The sequence below is a fragment of the Synchiropus splendidus genome, chromosome 7 (assembly GCF_027744825.2).
Source record: "Synchiropus splendidus isolate RoL2022-P1 chromosome 7, RoL_Sspl_1.0, whole genome shotgun sequence".
NCBI classification, from domain to species: domain Eukaryota; kingdom Metazoa; phylum Chordata; class Actinopteri; order Syngnathiformes; family Callionymidae; genus Synchiropus; species Synchiropus splendidus.
In genome coordinates this window covers 6,199,003-6,222,221 of record NC_071340.1, presented here as the reverse complement: position 1 = coordinate 6,222,221, position 23,219 = coordinate 6,199,003, and the positions used below count along the sequence as shown (strand labels likewise).

The following is a 23,219-nucleotide window of genomic DNA, read 5'->3' as shown; positions in this document are numbered from 1 at the left end:
ATATGTTGACTGTTTGACGGCACCATGGGAAGAAATACAGTCTCCTTCCAGGAACGAGGCAACTTGTGTTTAGATTTGAACGACAGCTTGTCAAGCTCATGGTCACAGCAGAATGAGAGGAGTATCTGATGCAACACCAATTTATTTATACTTTTGAATGAAAACCTGATCCCTCAGTGGAATACATCATCGGATGGGACTTTGTTTTTTCTGCACTGGATATTGTTTGTCGTTCTGAATTGTACTGGGATTGTACATTTCCTGTTCACTCCAAAATGGGAACCATATTTATTCTTGGGTTCAGAATTTCATCGGAGATGGATCTTGTAAAAGGAAAGGAGGGATATCATTGATTATTCAGCCATTAACTCCGTTCAGTTGTATTTGATCGTAAACTGATTTGAGGATAGACATGTAGACACTGACATTAAAAAGTTTGATTATGGAATGATGGGCTGGTATTTAAACATCTTTGGCTCTTGTGAAAAAAACACCATAGGAGCTCTTTAAGGAGGAAGTGAACAGGTACTGCTGAGGACTGATGGTCAGCTGGTCATTTCTGGAGTAAATCCTCGTCGATATACGATGGATAAGGTAAGGACCATTGACATACACGTTTGACTCAAAGGATTCACCCCTGTCTTCATTTTTCTTCCAGAAAAAGCAGAGTCATACAAATTAATGGAACGTTGTGTGGCAATAAAGTAAAAATAAATTCAAAATAATCTGGATTCCTGTTCCAGTGGGGTTTAAACCAGTGAGCCAGGACTGATGCCAGAAAGCTGGACAACCGTCCATCCTAAAGCCAACCAATTTTATAGTTACTGTTAAATCACCAAAATTTGCTCCTGAAGCTTTGACACCAACATCTGACGCCAAGTATATGACGTCACCACAAAGAATATCTGCTTCTATTCCTGTCATCAGTTGACATTTATCTTCTGTGATCTACTTTTGCACATTCGTAAAGACAATGCATCTAAACTATACACAAACTATATGACATTACTATTATTGTCTCATTGGGCCCTAAGCATTTCCAGGTTTTAACCCTTTAGGCCCCAGAATTTTGTTCATTCATTGAAATATTTACCTTTGATATCACAATTTAGGAGCTTGAAATTTGTTCAGATGAAGGCATACTATTTTTATTCACTCGCTATATTTATTCACTCACTTAATTTGTAAATTATGACATCACCAGGGGCAGCCATACTGCTTTACACAACTTATGCAGATGTTTATCTGACCCACTCTTCCTCATCTCTCAAGCAGCAGTGATCATGGCTGGGTATCATGGTTTCTTCGTTACTCCAACTGGCATGTTGAAATGAAGAAACAAACGTCTATATTTTTTATCAGTTGAACAAAGAATCTGCCAGATGGCCATTTTTCCTTGTCCCTGTCATTCATTTCATGTAAACAGTGTTTTGAGAGAGGTGGCCATTAAATAAATTCTAACTAGATTTAACTTGAAAACACAAACATACAAACATCCAAGATGAGGGAAAGAGTATATCAACAATTTTCAATTCATTCTTTGAATGTTGATTTGGAAAAAACGGTACAAACAATAGAAAGAAAAGACAACATGATGTTGTTCTTTTACTTTGCTTGGAGAAATGTTAAAATTAAACACTGTCTATTGTAATTGAACTGAACTGGAGTCAATTTGGATCAATATCCCTTGTTCTTACGCTTAAATGTCATCGTGACTCAACTAAAATCCCAGTCCTCCGGACCCCGACCTACGCCCCCGAGCTTTCACCTGAGTGTCACTGGGTCAGAGTGGATTCCACAGTCAGGGTCGCAGTTATCTCACAGAACTACAGATCTGACCCTGGATTGAACTGATTAGATCTGAGCCTTCACCTCTTCTGTTTGTTATGGAGTTCATTCATCTTTTGCTGCTGCTAATTTTAGATCTGTTTCTATTTTTACTCAACAGGCTGCGTTGACCGGTGTTGCTCTTTCTTAACGCAGTCTAGTTGGCCTCGATCTGCCCGTCAACGAAGAGTTCAAACTTGTAAATACGAGGAGCGTTAACTTGTAAATATGAAATATATCATTTCTTTTTTGCAAATATAATAAAATGTATAAATATTTTTTACATTTATTTTTCCAAATCCATCTGTGATGACTGAGCCAGCAAGCTGATGATGACTCAAAGTGCACCACTCGCTGTCTTAAACTGAATTACTTACAGTAATGGCATGAAACATGTATGTTGTTGAGTTATGTTGAGTTAGATGACTATAATGCATCCTTTTAACAACATGCTAGTTCTGCTGTTACCTCATTCTCCTCACTGTTGTTGGGTTTCAGTGTCATATTTCAACGCTTGCATATTCATGCTATAATTTTTTCAGAAAGTTAAACAGAAATGTATTGTCTGGCTACTCGTCTCTTTTCGGGCAACTTATTAAGGTGACCATATAATCAGACAAAGTTCTTCTATCTAGCAGGGCAAGTAAGCAACAACTGGAAGTATTTGTTCTGACACTTTTCAAAATGGTGCTGTCCAAGCAATATGCATCTTCAACATAAAATAATGTTTGTGTTTTGTATTTTATATTTAGTTATCCAGCACTTTCATTGTCAGATCTATTTTCTTGAAACCCTCAGAGTTGTTGTGGTGTACTCATTTCCGATGTCAGTAAGTTCCCCATTTTTACTCCCACTATTGCAGTGTACATTAGTCTCAGTGTGGTTCTAGCATATGGTTGGTAGGACTTCCCTCTTCTTCTCTGCTCCTCTTTATCAGAACATAGTTTAATCAGTCTCTGTAGATGATCCAGTAGCAGTTCATTTCTGGCTCTAAACATGGGCAGCAGTGTTGGTTTCTCTACTAGCTCAGGAAACTGCAATACTCTTGCTTTAGCAAACAGTTCCTTGGTATGTGTCCTCTAATCTACCTTGTATATTATTCTAAGATCCGTCTTCTGTAGCATGTAGCATCTGTTACTTTGGTAGGTGTTCCCCCACATCTTGACGCTGTAGAGTAGGTGTGGGGTATCACAGTACAGTACAGTGTTCTCAACACTCTACTTCAAGTGGAATTGGTTCATTATATACAGATATCCTGATATTTTCATTCTGCTCTTTGGTACTCCATCAAATTTATTTATGTTAATTGTCACTTTTGAGAAGTACACCAAGTTTGTTTTCTATTTGTATCTGGCCATTATTTAAACATTTTTAATCATTTCATTTTCAGTATTCTCAACACCTCCGACACCTCACAGATATCATTCACATATAATATGAACAATTTAGGTCCCAGAACTGAGCCTTGAGGCACTCCACATTCCATCTCTCTTTAACATATTTACCTCCACATACTGATGCCTCCTGCTCTGGCAGCTCTATATCCAACCTTTTGCTGGGCCTCTCATCCCAAATCCTCTCAGTTGTGAGGCCAGTATATTCCAGTTGATTCTGTCGAAATGCTTTTTCTACAGTTTGTCATGTATTATTTTTTAGAATTGGGGTAATACTGATCCTGATCTTTAAAGTCTCTTTAAGTTATTTTCTGAACATGGATCTCAGGCTTTAATGTATCCCACTTCAGTTTCCCATTCTTTTGTTCCCACACCTGCTTAACCAGTGCGGGTCCAATGTAAATGCCTCTTTTTGGTTTTCCAACATACTGTTGCACATCTTTCAAGTTTCCCTGGTGTTTCTCTTGTTCTCCTCCGGTCTTACACAGTGATGCTCCTGCGGGGCTCCTACTTTACCATTTTCATTACAACTGGCAATTTTAAATTCTGCCTCTTTGTTTTTTTACAGGCCTCATATTTGTCTAAACTTGACTCAGTGACTTGTTTGAAGTAGTTAATATATTAGAATCGTAAGTTCAGGTTAATTTTTGGACGTATTGGAAAGTCAATTGTGCTTTTAAAAATATATATATACAGTAGTTGGACTGAGATGGTTTGTACATGTGGAGAAGAGAAGTAGGGAGCTAGTCGGACGTGGAAGGTAAGAAATGGCAAAAAAGGAGAGGGAGGCTGTGATAACATTAATGAGTGCAGTATAGGAAGGCATGACCAGGGCTGGTGTGACTAGGGATGGTGGAAGGTTGAGGAGGAGGAGGGTGACTTCTTGTGGCAACACCTGACATTAATGCTGAAAGACCAAGAATGAAGATGAACTTTATGATTTGTTTAAGACTCTCAAAGTGGGTTGTGATATCAATTTATTGGGATTGAAGCTTTACTCCAAAGGACTTCTTCTATTCACTGAAGTGTAAACAGACTTGAGACCACAACACCTTCATTTAAATGCATGCTAGCCATGAGGGAAGCTCAGAATAAATGAAAGCAAAACAAATAAATAACTAACATTTTATGCAGTGTAATGTTATCGAAACCCACATGTTGATTCAATTCTGAATTTCAGGCTTAATTTTGTGGATCATGAGGGCAAGCTGCCAGAAAGTAGGTCAGCCTTTCTTTATTCTGTGGTTGTGTTTACATGGTCCGATGGGTGGTTGGGGTGGGACCACAAGGCCCAGCCCACTTCACCTGGAAATATAACCGGCAGGATTTTACTGAGCGCTACTCTCGTGACTCTTCACACACTCACTGACGCACAACCAAGAGCTGCCACAATTTTGAAGATGCCGTGTGTCAGCTCTTATCATGACCAGGTGTTGGAGATGCCTTGCACCTCTTTGGTTGATAAGATCCTCATGGTAACAAGTTTCCGGCTGAGTTCCAACCATCTGAGATGTCTGATGTTTTCTTGCACTCTCCTGCAGGTCGAGCAAATCCTGACCGAGTTCAGGCTGACGAAAGAAGAACTTAAGGAGATCATGAACAGGATGCAGAGGGAGATGGAACGAGGTCTTCGTATAGAGACTCACGAGGAGGCAAGCGTCAAAATGCTTCCCACATATGTCTGTTCCACCCCTGAGGGGTCAGGTAGGTTGAACAACTCTTACTTTTCCATGCAAATCAATGCCTGCATACGATTCTAGACATGTTTCTGCTAGAGGTGGGAGACTTCTTAGCTCTGGATCTGGGAGGCACAAACTTCCGGGTGATGCTGGTGAAGGTGGGTGCAGACGAGGAGAGGAATTGGAAGGTAGAGACGAAGAACCAGATGTACTCGATTCCTGAAGATGCCATGACTGGGACTGCTGAGATGGTGAGACTCAAGTTCGAGTTTATTTCAGCTTCATCCATTGTCACTTGTTGTAAATAATTAGCAAATGCAACGTTAATTTTGAGTCTTATTTTATAGAAACAATAGATTCTGATACATCTGGTAGTATCATGTATGTGTTTGGTGATAGTTACTTTTCTGCTGCAGAGTGAGCTTCATGTTTTTGGGTGATTTATTAATTCCCAAAATATTGGAATATCTTTTTTCCTTGTTTATTCTAAGCACATGGTTGGCAGATGTTCTTCTTCATCAAATGTTATTTCAAACAGGCCTGGTCTCTGAGTGTTCTGTTTCGGGTTCTGTGCATGGCCAACAGTGTTTGTCTCTATGTCAGAGCTCCCTTTTAATCAAGTAAAATTAGCACTCATTCATCATAAAAACGTTTTGGATTGAAGTACTTCTTTGTAGAATTTAGCGAACTTGCAATAAGACTATGATCCTTAAGTGCAGTTTCGCGTTAAACATTTATAACATTAAGATGAAAAGCAAAAATCTATGTGTAACTGTAAGAATAGAAGAATTCACATATGATGGCAGGATTCCCAAAGGCATCTAAAAAATGCCTTAATAGTTTCATTGGCCAACCAACATCAAAGAGGCGTGACCTTGTAACGTGATAAAACATCCCGATATTAAAAGACACACACATGCACACAGGTTTGTCACGTCATCTTCGTGGCCTCTCAGCTAAACTTAACCATCCAAAACAAATGCATGACTCTGAACCAAACTTAAACCCAATTATAATGACCCAGTTTTTTTTAAGTTTTCATCCTCCAACACACACACACACACACACACACACACACAAGCTTTAGCTTTAGTCATGTATCCAAGTCAGACAAAACGAAAGCTGATATTGAATGTTAAACACATATAGTCTCCTGCAGCACTGTCTGTTTTATACATAGGTGTTTTTGAATCGTGGCTGATACTGCTGCTTGCTGGTTTCCCTGTAGCTGTTTGACTACATAGCAGAGTGCATGTCTGACTTCCTGGACAAACACCACATCAAACACAAGAAGCTTCCACTGGGCTTCACCTTCTCGTTTCCCGTCCGTCATGAGGACATTGACAAGGTAAAGACTGATCCAAATGAACCTGTAGAGGGCTATGATGGTGGCAAGCAGATGCTGATCAACCTTTCCCTTCGTCACAGGGAATTCTGCTGAACTGGACCAAAGGTTTCAAGGCGTCTGGTGCAGAAGGAAACAACGTTGTGGGTTTACTCCGAGATGCTATCAAAAGACGAGGAGTAAGAGTGTGGTGTGTTTTTAGATCAGAGCTTGAATTCCCTTCTAATTGTCTGTATGTTTCAGGACTTTGAGATGGACGTGGTTGCCATGGTAAATGACACTGTTGCCACCATGATTTCCTGTTATTATGAGGACCGCAGCTGTGAAGTGGGCATGATTGTCGGTGAGTAGGCATTCACCGCAGTGACATGTGTAACCACCATCTCAGTTGATAATGCATTCACTTGACTGAGAGAATGTTGATTCATCATGTCAGTCAGTTGCTCATTTGGGTTGCTTCACTGAACAATGTAGGTGTGTTGAAGTGAGCCACATGTGGTGACTGACTGTGAGTTAAATGTCAGATAAGTTTAAAAGTGGCAATGTCATCTTAATGAGAAGTTCAAGACACTGCAGCGGAAATGTTTGTTTTTTGTTAGGAATTTACATTCTAAGGTTGGCACTGCTTAAAAGCTGCAATTCATTGTAATTTATTTAGGAGACTTGATCACGCTAGCAGCTTGTTCACATGAAAACAAAAACTGAAAAATAAATTTGAGGCAGCAGGTTTGTATTAAACTCTAGTGAACAGAGACAATCTTTGAGCACAGCATCACTATTAAGATTGACAGACAGACCTCAGTTATGAGGTCAACTGTGTATCATCCTGTCATGGTGAAGAAAGCGCTGAGCCGAAAGCCAAAGAAATAAATGGCTGAAATGTCTTTGGAAAACTCTCTGTCTGTGATAGGAGCATAACTCTGCCATCCAAGAGAGACAAGTAGTAGAGCTCCATATAAATGGAAGCGTGTTGAGGTGGCTCTGGCGTCAGGATATCGCCACCTGGTGAGGTGCCCCGGGAATGTCCAGCTGACACAAGCAAAGGACGTTTTAAGGAGACTCAAGTGCTAACCTGGGATAAGCAGAAGAAAATAGTTGGACAAATAGACGCTACATATTTGTGTTCTTGTCAAAACTCGGTCTTGCGTCCTCTAATGTCTTATCTCCTCTGAATGGGTTGGGTGCAGGCACTGGTTGTAACGCCTGTTACATGGAGGAGATGAGCACGGTCGAGCTGGTCGAGGGCGAGGAGGGCCGGATGTGTGTCAACACAGAGTGGGGGGCGTTCGGAGACAACGGGGAGCTGGAGGACTACAGACTGGAATACGACAGGGTGGTTGACGAGACCTCGATTAACCCCGGCCAGCAGCTGTAAGTGTGCCGAAGTGTCCCGACATCACATACATCATTAAAGATTTTACCTCAGGGTCATTACCAAACGTGCCAAACATACTTCCAAATGTTTTTCTACATCCATTATCCCAACCTAGAATAGGTCACATGAGTTGAGGTGCAGTTGCTAAGTCACAAGCTGCTCCTCTTGAGGCTATTTGGCAAACGCTCAGTGGCCTCACACGTCAGCACAGAGTTTTAGGAAGGAGGTGTCAGACTAATGAGCCCTTCTTTGGTGCTCACCACAGAACCTGTTGGCCTAATGACTGTTTACCCTCCACGCCACTGGAGCCGCTGCACAGGCAACTGCTGAGACCTCATTTAGCCTCTTTAGTTCTGACGTCCTCAACTGTTTGCTCACGACAGCCATGTTTCCTCACATAGTTGATCCACTTCAACAAATCACCTTGTACTGTGTTTCCACTCTGGTATTGAGAGAGGAAATTGGACCGACCCTATCAGACTTTTTTGAAGCCACAGACATGGTTGAAGGTTCTCTCTCATCGACTTGGAGAACATAAGGATTTCTAACATGACTGGTGCCACAAGCTAATCGCGATGCTAATCGCCTTTCGCTGCGTGGCAGATATGAGAAGCTGATCAGTGGGAAGTACATGGGAGAGCTGGTGAGGCTGGTCCTGATGAAGTTGGTGAACGAGGACCTGCTCTTCAACGGAGAAGCTTCAGAGATGCTGAAGACCCGAGGCTGCTTCGAGACGCGCTACGTCTCGCAAGTGGAGAGGCGAGTCATGTTACAGTTATTTACATTGGATTTTCAGAAACTTTGAAAATAAATCAAAATGTAACATTCTCTAGTGACAGCGGTGATGGGAAGCAGATCTACAACATCCTGACGTCGCTGGGCGTTCTTCCTTCTGAACTGGACTGTGATATCGTCCGTCTGGTCTGCGAGAGCGTCTCGACTCGCTCCGCCCACTTCTGCGGAGCTGGACTTGCGGGGGTCATCAACCTGATGAGGCAGAGACGCAGCCAGGAGGTGCTGAAGATCACGGTGGGAGTGGACGGCTCAGTCTACAAGCTCCACCCAAGGCATGTCGACGGCTTCAATTCTGCCAGGATGTTGACAGTTTCATGGTTCCAATGGTTTCTGTTTCAGTTTCCGTGACAGGTTCCATAAGATAGTCTGGGAGCTGACGCCGCACTGTGAGATCACCTTCATCCAATCGGAGGAAGGCAGCGGTCGAGGAGCTGCCCTAATCTCAGCCGTGGCCTGCAAGATGGCCGACTGCATGCTGACACACTGATGGCAACTGAAACAGCCTGAACTGACAACTGAGAGTCACATTCCCGCGCTGCGTCAGAGGAGTTGAACCAGAGTTCCAATTTTCAAAGCCTGCTGCTGTAAACCGTATGGACAATTGTCGCATTCTAACTGTTCCTCACAGTGGTGTGGTGGCTATCGTGCAGCTATTGTTAAGACTGAACTTTAGAACCATCATGAAGCTACCTGATGTACAAGCAACGCATCATTCCTGTTAAAACTGAATCCTCAACCAACGATAATTCAAGGCATCAACAGTTTGTACATTTAAATTCTTATGACTGCCTGTGCTGTGGTATAAATATGTATATAGTTGTTCATGTGAGAAATATTTGCTGTAAATAAAAGTGCTCTATGATAAAGAAATGGGTCTCAAGTGTTCTGGCATGGAACTAGAAAGAGGCCAACTGTGTTCTCTGCAATGGTCCACTGGGGTGTTAAAAGTGGACAAGCTCAAGTACGCAAAAGTATGAACAGAATATCAACAAAGAGCTGCAGATTATTCAACCATCAAATCATGTTTTCAATGGAAATATTTCCTCATTAGCCAAATTTTATGGAGAACCAATCACATTTACATTTGTTGTGTCCGAAATACACAACATTTTAGTTGTAAAGAAGGTTGTATACTGTAGTTATTGTAACATGAATGAATGTTGTTTGACTAATCTGTGATCTGATTGAATTTGATTCACAATTTAAACTGTTCAGGAAATGTTTATTCAAAGGTTGCCATGGACAGCAAACCACATTATCTTGCACTGTAGTCACCTGAGAGCAATGTCACTATAGTTGTTGGGATATCTCAAACCTCCATGCAGGCCGTGCACTCGTCTGACTGTGTCCAGTATGAAGACTGAGAAATGAAAAATAAGAAATTAGATAGGCAATAAAGAAGAAATTAAAAGGACAGGGGGACAGGGAAATAGTGATGAGGCAGAGATAAAACAAAAAGTAGATTAACCCTTACCCTAACCCAGGGTATTGAAAATGGGGGGATACAATGTGAATTAAAAAGAGACACTGAAAGCTGTAAGTTTTGCTGGGAAAATAGAGGGAAGAGAATAAAGAAACAAAAGAACAGAGGAGGACAGGAAAACAGAAGAGGGAGCTAGAAGACCCAAATAAAGAACCATATGAATCACATTGCTAGGTAAAGAGACATAAAGGAAGTGAATTCACATATTCTTCTTCTCTTCTTGCTGCAAACACATTCACTCTAGAGGCTCTGCAACAATAACACATTTTATTGACAGACAAAAAGCTATTGAATTTGATACTGTCTTGAAGGTTTTGTTGAAGGATACCACATGATCAGTGCAGCTCTCATCTTGCTGCCTCACCTCTTATCAGAACACTTGCGTGGCAGGCTGTTTTAGCCATGTAGGGGTCTCTGCTGCCACAGGCAGTTATTATGGGCGAGGGAGAGATAACAAGGGCGATAGATAAAGCCCACCTCAGAGTCACATCCATTCTGGGAGCCCGCACCATCACAGACATGGTACGTTGTTCATTCAACTCTTTGTTGGAGACTAAATCTTCAAACGTGATGTTGAATGTTCACCTGTTTAGGCGAGCAAGAAGGCGTCCAACAAGAGGCAGAGAGGAGGACAGAAGTCTTGCTCCAACGTCTTCTCCATGTTTGAGCAGTCCCAGATCCAGGAGTTCAAGGAGGTGATCTACCAGTCATTTACATGCCTGATTTACGCTGCTATTGAGATTAGTCTGGGAAAATGTAAACGTCAATATGAGGGGTGCCTGTGAATACGGTTCATTTTCATTCCACGTAAAATGGTGTAATGACATAGATACAGCCGACATTGCTCAATCATTCACGGGGCGAATATGTATCTAAGTGTTACAATATTTCAGCATGACTTACGCTTTATTCAAGTCGATTTAACTTACGTACATTTGATCAAACTCAGTGAACCAAATATACAAATTGTCATCAATTCTGTGTGAAATTAGGCTAAAGGGTATGTGATTTGATGAGTGAACAGTGTACACTTTTTGTTGTCTGCTTATTTACTTATCGGAGGAAGCAAGCACACACTCACACACATACATAGCTCGCAACCAAGCTAACTGCTGACCACCAGTTTAACAAAAGAAGTAGTTCAAAAACGAAATACTTCCCTTCGTTGTCATGTCTTGGATGCAGTTAACATTTAAAAACTGACTGCTGTCTGCCTCGACAGCGTTACACTTAATAATTTTACAAACTCATCATTCAAAACAAAAGTTTTTTAGAAAGCACCAGCTGATTGTCCTATGGTTTCAATTGCATTTTTGGAGAGCGGTTATTCTTAAACCCATTCTCACTCACTGATAACCCCATGTGGTAAACAATTAACTCTGACTGACTAGTCTCACGGTTGTTATTATCTTTTCTCCATCATGCTGCACTTTCTTGGGCATATTATTGTTATATTTGTGGGGTTTTCTAGTCTGTTTTTGGTCAAGACATTTATCTTTATTATAATTTATATTGCTGTTAGTTGTACCGCACGTCGCGGCTTTGTGTCTGTTGCTATTTCATGTACAGGGTTTGGTCAAAATAATGGAAACACCTTAAAACTAAAAGAGCTTTAAGGTGTTTCCATTATTTTGTCCAACCCCTGTATATCTTTAAGGATTTTGCTGGAGTGACAAGTCAAATTTCTCCATTGTGGAATAAGTAAAGGCCATGTCTCATTGTACGTCAGTGACTTGCTTCGGATTGCATAAAGAGAAATGTTCTACACTCTACAGGCCTTTGGCTGCATTGACCAGGACAGAGATGGAGTCATCAAGAAGCAGGACTTGAGGGAAACATATGGACAGCTGGGTATTCTGAAAACTGTGAATAACAGATGGCAGGATGAAATTCAAGCATTCATTTCTAATATCAACAGGGAAACTGAATGTGAAGGATGAGGAGCTGGAGGAGATGCTGAACGAAGGGAAAGGACCCATCAACTTCACAGTTTTCTTGACATTATTTGGGGAAAAACTCAATGGTAAACAATAATACCTTATATTGTGCTGTATATACTGAAGCTGTTTTCACGCAGGAACTGACCCAGAAGACACGATCCTGGCTGCTTTTAAGCTGTTCGACCCCAATGGGACTGGCTTTGTCAATAAAGACGAGTAAGAAGACGTTGATTGGTGTTGGTTTTGTTGAAAACTGACATTGTGTCTGTCCTACAGATTTAGGCGACTCCTGATGAACCAGGCTGATAAATTCACGGCAGAGGAGGTTTGTGCAGTAGAGGTGTGTGTCTCAGAGTTTCTGTTGGATCATAACACTGGTGCTTCTTCAGGTGGATCAGGCCTTTGCTCTGGCTCCCATTGACCCGGCTGGCAACATTGACTACAAATCTCTCTGCTACATCATCACACACGGGGATGAGAAAGAAGAATCTTAGAGACCTTAAACCCTGGTTAAACTGTCAGGAATATTCTCGTGGACTATATAAAAGTGTTTGGAGGAATAAATCCTGAGTCATTTCTTCTTCTTTTAGCACTGAATTTCAGTCCATGGAAAGATCTTTTGGTCTATCTTTGGTTAGCAGGATCATTTGGTTGTTCATTATTATTTCTCTGTTGTAAAGCCAAGAGAATGGCGACGACAAACCTTTACAACAGTTCTTTTCTTTTGACACTGTGTTGCCATGGAAACAACAACAAACCCTCCGACCACGTTTCTCCTCTCACACAGCCAAGGAAAGGTGATGGGGGTGAAAGAGACGTGGCTCTAGCTTTGCAGACAAGTTTGTTCGAGATTTTTGAGCTCCACATGTGCAGGGATGCCGATTGCATCAGGTGCGTCAGGGAGAGTGGATGCAGGAGCAGAGCAACTAGGCAAAACAACATGGACCCTCGGTGGGATAAGGAGGAAGGAAACCACCAAGAGTTGTGACTCTTACCTACAACGGTGAGTTACTTCATTACGCTGCACCGTGATGTGAAGCAACTTTAGATTTTGGTTCATGTTAATCACATCTTTATGGTAGTGGACTCAGAACAACAATTTCAAATGGTGTGATATCTTTGCATGCATCCCATCCAGTACATTAAAAAAGTCGACTTGTTTCATTATCAGTGTGTTTATTGCTAGGACAATTGCAAAGTCATCAGAAAATCCAGACATGTTAAGATCCTAGCAATGAAACGCTTAACTAACAAGCCTGAATCACTCATCACATCAGCCATCTCATGCAAAGCAGAGACTTCTCTCTTGCAAGGTTGGAGGTGGGGGTGTACGAGTTCGTCTCACTCACCAAGATTTCAAACGGCTCAGTCAGATCGGTAGGCGAGGTCCCAGCTGACAATCATCCGAACTCCATCCAGTCCTTTTGGAACGTCACTGGGGAGGGTTAACATTTCACTCAATTGAAACAGCTAAGTGTCAACTTGCAACACAGATCTGGTAGACAAAGGAAAGATGATGAAGAGGTCTACACAACTGGCCACACTTGTACAGCACATCTTCTACTCAAGAGCCGCCTAGATTTGGCAGATTCTATACATTCCTGAGGTACAATCGCTGACAAGGATCTGAAGAGGATCTCTGTCCATCCAAATTTCCTGACTTATGCATACTGTATGTCCTCTCCATGATGCAGTAAGGCCCTCGTCATGATGATGCTGCATCCATTCAAAATGGAGCAGGTGTCACTCTTTGCAGGGTGCCCACATGGACATCTGACGTTTCACTTACTTGAGTTGTTTATCCATTGAGTTCTCCTACTATGTAGCATGTGAGATGCCATTAATCTTAACAACAAGATCCTATACATTTCTGCGGAATGATGACGGAGGTGGTTCAAGCAGGGAGACTGACAGAAAATCAGCAAAGCAAAACAATGCATTCCTGATAATCAATAATTTGCCATGAACAGCTTTTTACTTACCCAGTAGTCGCAGCTAAGAAGCTGCCACAATTCCTGCAGTAGGACGATGATGTTTGCCGAGGATACAGTGAGGAGGTGGAGGTGGAGTAGATGCTGGATGGCGGAGCAATGAGAGTCAGAAGAGGTTCTGAAAGCATTTGATATTTTTGGCGTCACTATCAAGAGTAATGGACAGAGGTGAAGAGAGGTGAAGAAGAGAGTGCAGGCAGGGTGAAACAGGTGGCGATGGCTGTGACGTCAGGAGCAAGTGTGACCGCTTTACAAGACTGTAGTGCTCACCGCCATGGTGTTGGTTTGGAGTTCTCATTGGGAGTGACTAGAAAGGATGTGGCTGAAGATGATTTTATCAGAGCTCATGAGGAGAGGTATGATGGCAGCACACCAGAAGATGCATCTGCTCACTCCCAGAAAACGTTTATTTAATTATTACATCGACATCATTATTCCCCATTTTCTTGACAGTTTTCTGGAAATCCAGCGTTTCAAGAAGAACAAAGTTCACCTCACTCAGGTAAATGATGTCCTCCAACACTGATGACAAAGTTTAAAAATCTACTGTCTGCTTCGAACAGGAGTCGTCTGAGAACACACAGTCATGTGACCAACAAACGGACGGTGAGCGCACAGTATGACTTTAAAGCAGCAAACTGGTTTAATAAATGTTTCTCAACAGAAAACACAAGTGAGGGTCCACCTGCGAACAAAGTGGCTCGGGGGGAAGAGTTAACAGTAGAGTCGACGGAAAAGAAGAAGTCGAGTTTCTGTGTTCTTCTTTAAAATGACTTGAAACTGGTCAGAAAACAAACAAGGACAAGACAGCAACATTATTCCATTGTTTGAAACACTTTCAGTATGTGAAGTCAGTATTGGATTTGTGTACTGTTCTTATTCAACACAGATATTCGAATTGTACACATCTTAATAAAATATGAGCATCAGCATGAGCTGCAGCAGAGATGTGACGGCTGGTGAAATGTCTTCCAAAAGAGCATTTTGGAGCTGGTAAGCCTATAACTAGTCAATGTTCAGCTTTTTTTTTTCACAGCAGTGAACAACAGCAAGGTGAATCATATACAGTAGCTATGGACAATAAATGTCTCAGTTAAGATAGAACTGAAAATGATGAACTGAAAAGAGAAAATAAGAAATATTTAGATTTTATTTATTTTAGCTCTTGCCAATTTCAATCATGATTTTTAGTTTCAGTCCTCACCTTGCTCTTTGCTGACTCTGGCATCTGAGGGTGTCCCTAATTTCAGTCCAGTTTATCCATCAGGTCAGCCACTATTAATGTTATTTGGACCAAGAAGCATGTGAGGTCCCATCACGCTCAACAACAAGATCAGTTGCTGCCACTTCCCATGATGCTCTGCAGCCCCATCAACCAATCACTATCGTCGATCACTAAGAACATAGAAGTTTTCTTATTTCCTTGCTGCTGAGATTGAGCCTTGTTACATCAGATCAATTGAATTACAGGTATTACACTGTCGTTAAAGAGCTCTCTTCCTCTTCCCACTTTTCTGCAGTGAGTTTGTGAATTGTAGGCTTCACTTGACAAAAAATAAATAAATAAAAATTCCGCACAAATGTAGGTTGGTATTGAACAGGGCATTTATTTGAGTTCTTGTGAGAGTCGTTTCCCAGTCACTGCAGCGTCAGAATTAAGTGTAGGTGGATTGTCCAATGCATTGTTTGTTAGAAAGCGCAGTTAGTGAACTTGATATTTATCTTGATATTTACAATTAGCTCATGATCAAATGCCTTTCATCGTAGAGATTTATGGCGGACGCAAACCTGCAAATTTGAACTCATGGTGACGTGCTCTGACCACTTCGTCACAGCACTATTACAGTTCAATGTCACCACTGATGCTGCTGTCCAAATCTCAGAAGCTCCAATAGCGAACGGCAGAGTGAGGCTTTGACACCGGGTGCGTTCAACCACCTGGATAATGGGCGAGCGCAAGAGCATTACGGTGATGACAACACTGGACACGCAGGAAACATCAATGCGCTGCTTCTCAGGTGGAAATCAAGTTTCCTTAAAGGGGTGTAAATGAGATAAAACGAGATGAAACGGAGAAGACCACCACTTCAAGTGTCCGCTATTTAGATGGTGTCTCATCCAATTCAATTTGAATAACTGTAATTTACATAAAGAAACAAGGACTAGAATCTAAAAATGATCCCCTTTATCCGTCCAAAGGAATCTGATGAGATTTTATAAAAATATTCTGCAGAACATATTTGTAGGAGTCCTAAAAAAAATTCACAAAGTACAGCGAGAAAGAACGTAGACATCTATCGATCTGTGCGAGACGTCTTGCTTCCTCCACCGGACCATCCAGGGTCCGGAACCAACCATTATTCTGGTGTTTAAAGAAATGAGGTTCGACTTCACTCCCTCCACATCACAAGTTCTTTGATGTACCACTAATGACACATGGACACAATCAAAAAACCAACATCTCTGATTTAAGTAAAATCCCCAAGCTCAGCTTTGCATTAAAAATAACATTCTGCTAGTGTATAAATACTCCATGTCCAACCCAGTATTGCACTAGTGATCAGTCCTTTCTCTTTAGAACAGGGTGAAAGGTTGCCGTGGAGGTCAGTCGCTGTGTCCACTGCTGTCGTCACCAACTACCATGCTGCTGTACTGCTTCTGCTGCTGTTCTTTGAAAGACTCCTTCACTTTGGCTCTCTTCAGACCTCCGTCCCTGCATGAGGCAAATTCAACATTCAGCTGGCGGAATATGTCTGCTTTAAAAAGACAGTTCAAGTCATCTAAAATAAAGCAAAAATGTATGATACTTTGGATTTTGTGGGAGCGCAGCAGATAGAAACTGACTTTGCATCATCCAGCCAGATATGTCATGTCTTTTATCCTTTCAGTAACCTTATTTCCAAGACAACTGCACCTAAACTGGAACCATAAACATCTCACCACTGGAGATCCAACAATCCTCCCTGGCGAGCAATGGCTGACTTCACTCTGTTGGCAAACTGGACGGCATCCTCCCCCTCCTGGCGTTACAGTTAAGACGTGGAGATGTCAACACACACTGTAGATCTCAATGCTATTTTGATGCTGCCATACAGACCTGCTGGTGCACGGCGGGCAGGTACCAGACATCGCAGACCAGAGCCCAGCTGGTCATCATCCGCAGCAGGTAACTGACCATGCTGTACTTGGAACTGTTCCAGAAAGCATCGCCGAACTTTGGGTCGTACTAAAAGAGGGACAGTACTGAAGTCCGCAGAAGGGATGGGCACAAACCTATGAGATGAGTTGATGTACCTTGATGGCGACGGGGTAAATCGTCGCTCCGATTTCAAAACTTCCCTTTTTAAACATCATGACTGAAGTGTTGTTGACGCAGGTTCCTGTTGAAGAAAGGACTCAGATATAACACCTGTGAATCTTCATATTTGCCTGTGAAATACAGCAAGTATAATTAAAAGATAATTCTTATCATGAACCAAACACCAGTTCAAGGTGAATTGGCCGTTATGAATGTATTGCCTAACTGCACTGCCACAAAACTTTCAAAGACTAGTGAGAAATGATGCGTTGTGAGAACAGTAAGTAACTACAGTGCTAGATAATCAAGTTCAACATGGCTGGTTGGACAGTTTGAAGTGCAGGAGCCTGGAAGCAAATGGCTAGAAAAACATGGTAAATAACAGAGAATTATTGTGGGCACAGAGGACAAAAAGAATGCCGAGTCAGAATTAGCTTGATCTCCATATTCAAATAGATGAAAAGTCATGGTTTGTTCAGACACTGATGGCACTCACCCTCAGGAAAGATCAATATAGGAAGTTTCTCTTTGTCGTTCACGTGATCCCTCAACCTGCAGTCAACACAAGCATGAACAAAATGGTTGAACAGCTAAAGCGCTGAGAAACAGAGAGTGCGCATCAAACAGTCTGCAGTATTCCTTCATTGAAAAAAAGCATGACCAAGAGAGAAACTGACCTCCTGGTCACGAGGTGGCGATCTTTCATCTCCGCTCTCTCAAACCAGACATGAGGACACGACCTCACCATGGCTCTCTGGACCACCCCCATCAACCCTCCATGCACTTGACCCACCTGTTTTCAGACGTTGTCATGAGCAACGTTTGCGGTCGTGAGTTGTGTCGTGTGTTGACATCCTACCGACCATCGCATAGCACCCGTCGTTGCACAGAATCACAATGTCGATGGGTGAAGTGTGGTTGGCAACACAGATTCCTCCTTTCCTGGGTTTGTTTTCCCTGTTTTAACACCAAACACCGTCAGCCTCTGTCAAGGACTGTAGTTTTGAACACCATCTGCATCACCTGTTGTGGTACTGTATGGCTGCAGAGAGTCCACGAGCACAGATCCGGTAGCACATGACATGGACCCACTCGCTGAGCCAAAACTTCATCCTAAACAAACCAGGGAAAAATAAGACAAAACCAAGTCAAGACAATTTCATGATGTACATGTATCATAGGCCAAGTCAGGAAGGCATTTTCGTATTCCATGGGTCAATTGAAACCACATTCTTTCACACTCTTCGTGTGATATGTTCCTCATATCTCACTGCTCACAGCCTCTTCCAAAACAATGCATGCAACAATGCCTCTGCGCAGTAGAAATCCTCATCTATAACTCACAAGTCACAAGCAAGTAACAAGGTCTAGTGGTCATTGTTGCAAGGACTAGGAAGTCACAGGTCTGATCCCAACAGAGGTAACTGTTGAGGACTTTTTAGTGATGTCATCTGACCCATGACATGGACGGTAACAGAATGAACAGAGGCACAGAGTAGATCAAGTTCAATCACTTTGGCACAGTAGTCCAGAATGCAATTTACAAGTCTGGATACCACAATAAAAGAGTTCATCACAACAATGTTCACCTGCAGTTTGGGAGAAGTCCAACTGCAGATGTTCCGATGACCAGCCAGGTCAGTCCAATGCAGGCCAACGTCAGTCTGCAGAGAGAATATAACATTTATCAAGAGGAACAAATGGAACATTGGAAGCAGAGAGGAACCAAGCCAAGAATGTCACAAAACATTCACAAACTAATATCAACACAACATATTCTCACACTCAAAGCCAGAGAAGTTCTGCTGTTTTCTTCTGCCTCTTTTGAAATTTATACAAAGCATGGGCAATTACATGAAATTAAATACGGCTACGACAACTGGAACTGGAAACTGCAACCAAAAATATCCTCCAAAATATTCCACAAAAAATAATAACATTATGGTGAAATAAAATTAATATGACTATGTGGGAAAAAAAGAATATCAGAAGTAGTAACACTGATGGAGAAAGAACTCTTCAATGCAAAACCAGAAGACAGAGAGATGACAAGTGTTTTAAGAAATGGCATGGTCACCTCAGGGGAGCGAGTATGCAGTATCTGATGAAAATGCCAAGGCCATAAACCAGTGTCAGCCTCAGACTGATGTACTGGAAGTGGTTGTTTGTGCGTGTCAGCAGATTCCATGACACCAGTTCTTCAGAAGTGAATCGCTGAGTCACCTAGAGAACAACAAAAATGTACATTAACATATATGCTATAGTGGGCCACATGGCAGCCACTCTCGCCCTGCAGCACGAAGCAATTTCTTTTTTTAAGTTTCACTGACCCTGCGACACATACTCAGGAGCAACTTGTATACAATAAAATATAAATTTCACATGATCTTAAATGTTATTTTGTCCTGACCATTGACCATCATCTACTGCTTCTATCCGATCCACATTCTCCAAGCTAGAAATAGAAACACACCACGTACCATAGAAATGGTAGTTTGTATGTATAACCTCGGTTGACTCCTGCCACAGGGAAGAGGGACAGTCGAAGACAGGGACATGTAACGTCATGTAATGGATTATGTGAAATACATTTCGCTGAAAATGCCACATCTATTTTTCGTATTCATTTTTGACTGGTCCGACTTATTCTCAGAGCAACTTGTAAAAATTGTGCAACTGGCTTGTCATACAGAGGTGCAGTAGTTTTTGGAGGGATCGGAACTCCAAAAGGATGTTCCACCATTTTCCAACTAAGAACCATGGTCTTTGACTGATCACACTACTATGAATATCAATGTACCTCGTCCTCCACAATGCTCTCAATTCCTCTGCGTGAGAAGTAGAAACAGTCACTGAGGGTGAAGTCTCCGCCGACCGGGGGTTTGGGTCGACTCCTCCTGAGTTCCACCAACTCCTTCTCCATGGAGCCGTCTTCTCTCTGAATCAAACCTGAGACAGACAAAAGCAGAGACGCATCATGTGTATAGATCATGACTAAAGAGTTCATAGGATAATCTCATGGCAGGTTTATATAAAATCTGAGTCAGCAAAATGATTCGATCCTTGAGATAGAACTCGTCATGGCTTGATGTGTGAGTGGTCTCCAGGGATATGGGGGGCCTGGGATGGACTGGTCACCTGTCCAGGGTGTCCTCTGCCACTCACCCCATGCTGCTAAGGTAAGGTCAGCAGAAAAACAAACTCCAGGGTGATTTGCTCCCTCAAATCATGTTTCACATTCTCCGCAGCTCTGGGCTGTTTCATCTAAACTGATCAGAGAACAGTGAGGAGTGGAAACTGATAGCAGCAGGTCAAAGTCTACAGCTCAAGATGACTCACCTTCATACAAAGAACATTAGTAGTTGAAGTATCGACTAGCGCAGACGGCGTCAGTCAAAATCTGCAGTTACTTTTGCTGGCTCGACGTAAACGTAACAGATAGAGTTGAGAAATCACGGACTGAAAAAGCCACTGAGACACATTCTTTTAGAACGTTTCCCACTCGCAGTGGAAGATGATCCTGATATAAACCAGGTCCAAGTGGAGGAGGCTGACTTGCTGTGGCGACCCCTGAGGGGAAATACCAAAAGACTCATTCAGAGTTCATTCTGCAGAACTCAAGATTTGGGGTGACTGTTAGAGACACAAACTCTGAAACAGAGATCTTAGTCTTTGATGTCTTCGAACAAAACACAAGTAAAAGTTTTCTGTTGTTCTTGAATCAAATGATACATCCATTGCAAGAAGAGCAGGAACTCAGAGAGGGCTTTTTTACGGATGTGCCTACAGTAGTTGCTTGAATAGAACTTGTTGGATCGACACATACAGTTTTGACTTGTGATTTTAATTTTGAGCCAGTTATCTGTATCTAAAGTTCTTGCGTGCCACATAAAGTGAATTTGGCAGCTGGTTTGCCCCCATAGTACAGATTAGTTTACGCAAGGGTTCAACTCTCACATGGACTAGTGTGGTCCCTTTTCTGGGGCCATTGTTCTCAGCAGGGATCTAAGGGAACACTTGCAAAGATGTTGTGAATCTGTCCAGGATTTGTCCAGCAAAAAAAAAAATGCATCTCCATTTCACAATCTTTCTTCTGTCTTCCTTCAACATTTGTAGACTGGCATCCTGCTCCTTTTCATAGGGTGACATGAAGCTCAGTTACCCATTAGAGGTGTCCACAGATGCCCGAGATTAAGATGTGGGTCAGGAGCTATGGAAGATACATGACCTACTGAATGTTTCAGTCAATTGGTATTCAAAGTTCAGTATGAGGCTTATTAGAGATTAGCGATTATTCCAGGTGCTAAAAATAGTTAGTCATGTAAGTTAATAACGGAATGGAATGGAATGGAAGGCTGCCTGTCAGATAGCAAAAGCAGGAGAACTACTACTATTAAAAACACAATTTGCATTACAGTGCCACATATGGCAGCAACAAATGGTCAGAATCATCTTTTTTGCAATCCATAGACGACAATGGCAGAAGACATGTTCCACACACACACACACGAAATGAAACTACATTTTATTCTATTTCTTTGATGCATGAATGTTCACATTTCAAGACTATTCAATCTTTAATATTTGAAATCTGTCTTATTATTTTACAAAAATGTAAAAAACATTGTATTTTCTGTCCCACAGCAGGACCAAGAAGGACACTCCCTGTGCCGTGTTTCATGATGATGAGCGTTATCAGACAGAAGATAAGCACAGCAGTTAAGTAGATCATTATGGATCGTGGATACCCTAGGAAAGACAATTACTTTTAAGGTTTTTTTTTTTAAGGAGCATTTTTATTCAATCTCTGATGCAGCACAAGCTGTCTGACCACGGCATTTTGATTTCACCTCTAATGTGCATCCATGTCATTGTGCTTGAGACAAAAACTGCAAGCCACCAGTGAACGTTTGTACTGTACAAATAACTGTTGCAGGAACGATTCAGAATAGAAACAATAGCTGCTAGTTGCACTGAACTGCTCCGTCAAATCTGGGTCAACATCTCATTACTGGAGCAGGACAGTCCTTGTTATCAGTGCAGGACAGAAGCACAAAGTGACATGTTGGTCTAAATAAAAAGGATCAAATGGAGAATCACTTACTCTGAGAAACGGAGGGTTTGAGGGTTTGTTCTTCGGCACTCGCCTTCTGTATCTTTAAGGTTGCCCACTGTCAAACCAAGTGAGGCGTTTATTGACATGATGATGAAAGCCAGCGAGGCTTCACCAGGGACTCACCTCCAGGGTCTTGATCAGGATGCTCATGTAGGTCTCGGAGATGCCCAGCGAGAAGCCAAACATGGCTGGGATCATGATCAGACTGACAACCAGGCACAGCCATATTCTTGCAGCCCATGTCACCGAGGCCCAGAAATCCTCCATGTTGAACCTCACCCCTCAGGTGTGGTCATGTGGCTCAGGTGAACCTCTGAGTGAAACAACAATCACTGCGGTGAACTCAGTCACATCAGCTTCTATTCGGAGTCGCTGAATCCGGACAGAAACGTGACCGACACATGACCCGACTACTGACTATGTCAGGCGCAGAACACAGGAAGAGCACGTTCGTGTGCTTGACAGTAGGTTCAACACAAAGAGCGCCATGTTTCATTGACTCACACTTCGGTTGATTGTTGTGATTTGTTTGTTCGTCCTACCTGTCAAACACAGTCCATGTCCTCGCCTGGTCAAAAGTGAAGTGAGAGGAAAGTGCAGAAGAGCACGCCCATTTACTGGATCAAAGTTCACAGACAATGCAGTCCACAGCGGTCCCGTGTGGCCACAGACAATACTGCACGACCAGTATTAAACTACAGTATTGGACTCTAGTCAAAACTATATCAAGTGGGAACACTTCACAGAAGTACATGGGCCCTTTTGTTACCGCTTATTCTATTTTAAAATTGTTTATTGTAAAGCGTATTTTATTCCCATTTACTGCAGTTGGGCTGGTGATATTGTAGCAGTTACTCAAGCCAGACTTTTGTCTTGGCTTCTTCTCCTTTTTCTGAATTTCCTACCAAGTGTTGCCACAGTACATTAGCCACCTCCACCCTTAATTTATCGCTCTCACCCTTACATGGCACCTCTC

At 42.1% G+C, this 23,219-nt stretch overlaps 3 protein-coding genes across 8 annotated transcripts; 2 read left to right on the top strand and 1 right to left on the bottom strand.

The window, feature by feature from the left end:
- Positions 1–12: 12 nt before the first annotated feature.
- gck (glucokinase (hexokinase 4)) lies at positions 13–9,127 on the top strand. Of its 2 annotated transcripts, none has more exons than XM_053869808.1 (10): positions 13–594; positions 4,763–4,925; positions 4,997–5,151; positions 6,129–6,248; positions 6,329–6,424; positions 6,489–6,588; positions 7,433–7,616; positions 8,224–8,379; positions 8,454–8,687; positions 8,755–9,127. In XM_053869808.1, exons 1-10 carry the CDS (start codon positions 586–588, stop codon positions 8,900–8,902), a joined length of 1,365 nt encoding a protein of 454 aa, XP_053725783.1. In that variant the 5' UTR covers positions 13–585; the 3' UTR covers positions 8,903–9,127. The 2 variants fall into 2 exon arrangements, with proteins under 2 accessions (XP_053725783.1, XP_053725782.1); XM_053869807.1 differs by lacking the exon at positions 13–594 and adding an exon at positions 4,622–4,696.
- myl7 (myosin, light chain 7, regulatory) lies at positions 8,829–12,332 on the top strand. Of its 2 annotated transcripts, none has more exons than XM_053869810.1 (7): positions 8,829–8,837; positions 10,534–10,593; positions 11,674–11,749; positions 11,817–11,921; positions 11,976–12,054; positions 12,115–12,163; positions 12,228–12,332. In XM_053869810.1, the coding sequence occupies exons 2-7, from the start codon at positions 10,558–10,560 to the stop codon at positions 12,330–12,332; spliced, it is 450 nt and encodes a 149-aa protein (XP_053725785.1). In that variant the 5' UTR covers positions 8,829–8,837; positions 10,534–10,557. The 2 variants fall into 2 exon arrangements, with proteins under 2 accessions (XP_053725785.1, XP_053725784.1); XM_053869809.1 differs by lacking the exon at positions 8,829–8,837 and adding an exon at positions 10,276–10,420 and having other exon boundaries at positions 10,492–10,593.
- A 2,178-nt stretch (positions 12,333–14,510) lies between these two features.
- agpat9l (1-acylglycerol-3-phosphate O-acyltransferase 9, like) lies at positions 14,511–22,827 on the bottom strand. 4 transcript variants are annotated; one of them, XM_053871111.1, is made up of 15 exons: positions 22,367–22,411; positions 22,232–22,298; positions 20,467–20,697; positions 20,293–20,391; positions 19,928–20,076; positions 19,205–19,350; positions 18,717–18,791; positions 18,151–18,240; positions 17,991–18,084; positions 17,805–17,920; positions 17,624–17,679; positions 17,124–17,209; positions 16,927–17,055; positions 16,770–16,849; positions 14,511–16,542 (listed from the first exon to the last, which is right to left on the bottom strand). In XM_053871111.1, the coding sequence occupies exons 5-15, from the start codon at positions 20,048–20,050 to the stop codon at positions 16,434–16,436; spliced, it is 1,104 nt and encodes a 367-aa protein (XP_053727086.1). In that variant the 5' UTR covers positions 20,051–20,076; positions 20,293–20,391; positions 20,467–20,697; positions 22,232–22,298; positions 22,367–22,411; the 3' UTR covers positions 14,511–16,433. The 4 variants fall into 4 exon arrangements, with proteins under 4 accessions (XP_053727086.1, XP_053727084.1, XP_053727085.1 ...); XM_053871109.1 differs by having other exon boundaries at positions 20,293–20,697; XM_053871108.1 differs by lacking the exons at positions 20,293–20,391; positions 20,467–20,697 and adding an exon at positions 22,786–22,827 and having other exon boundaries at positions 14,512–16,542; positions 22,367–22,556.
- Positions 22,828–23,219: the final 392 nt, after the last annotated feature.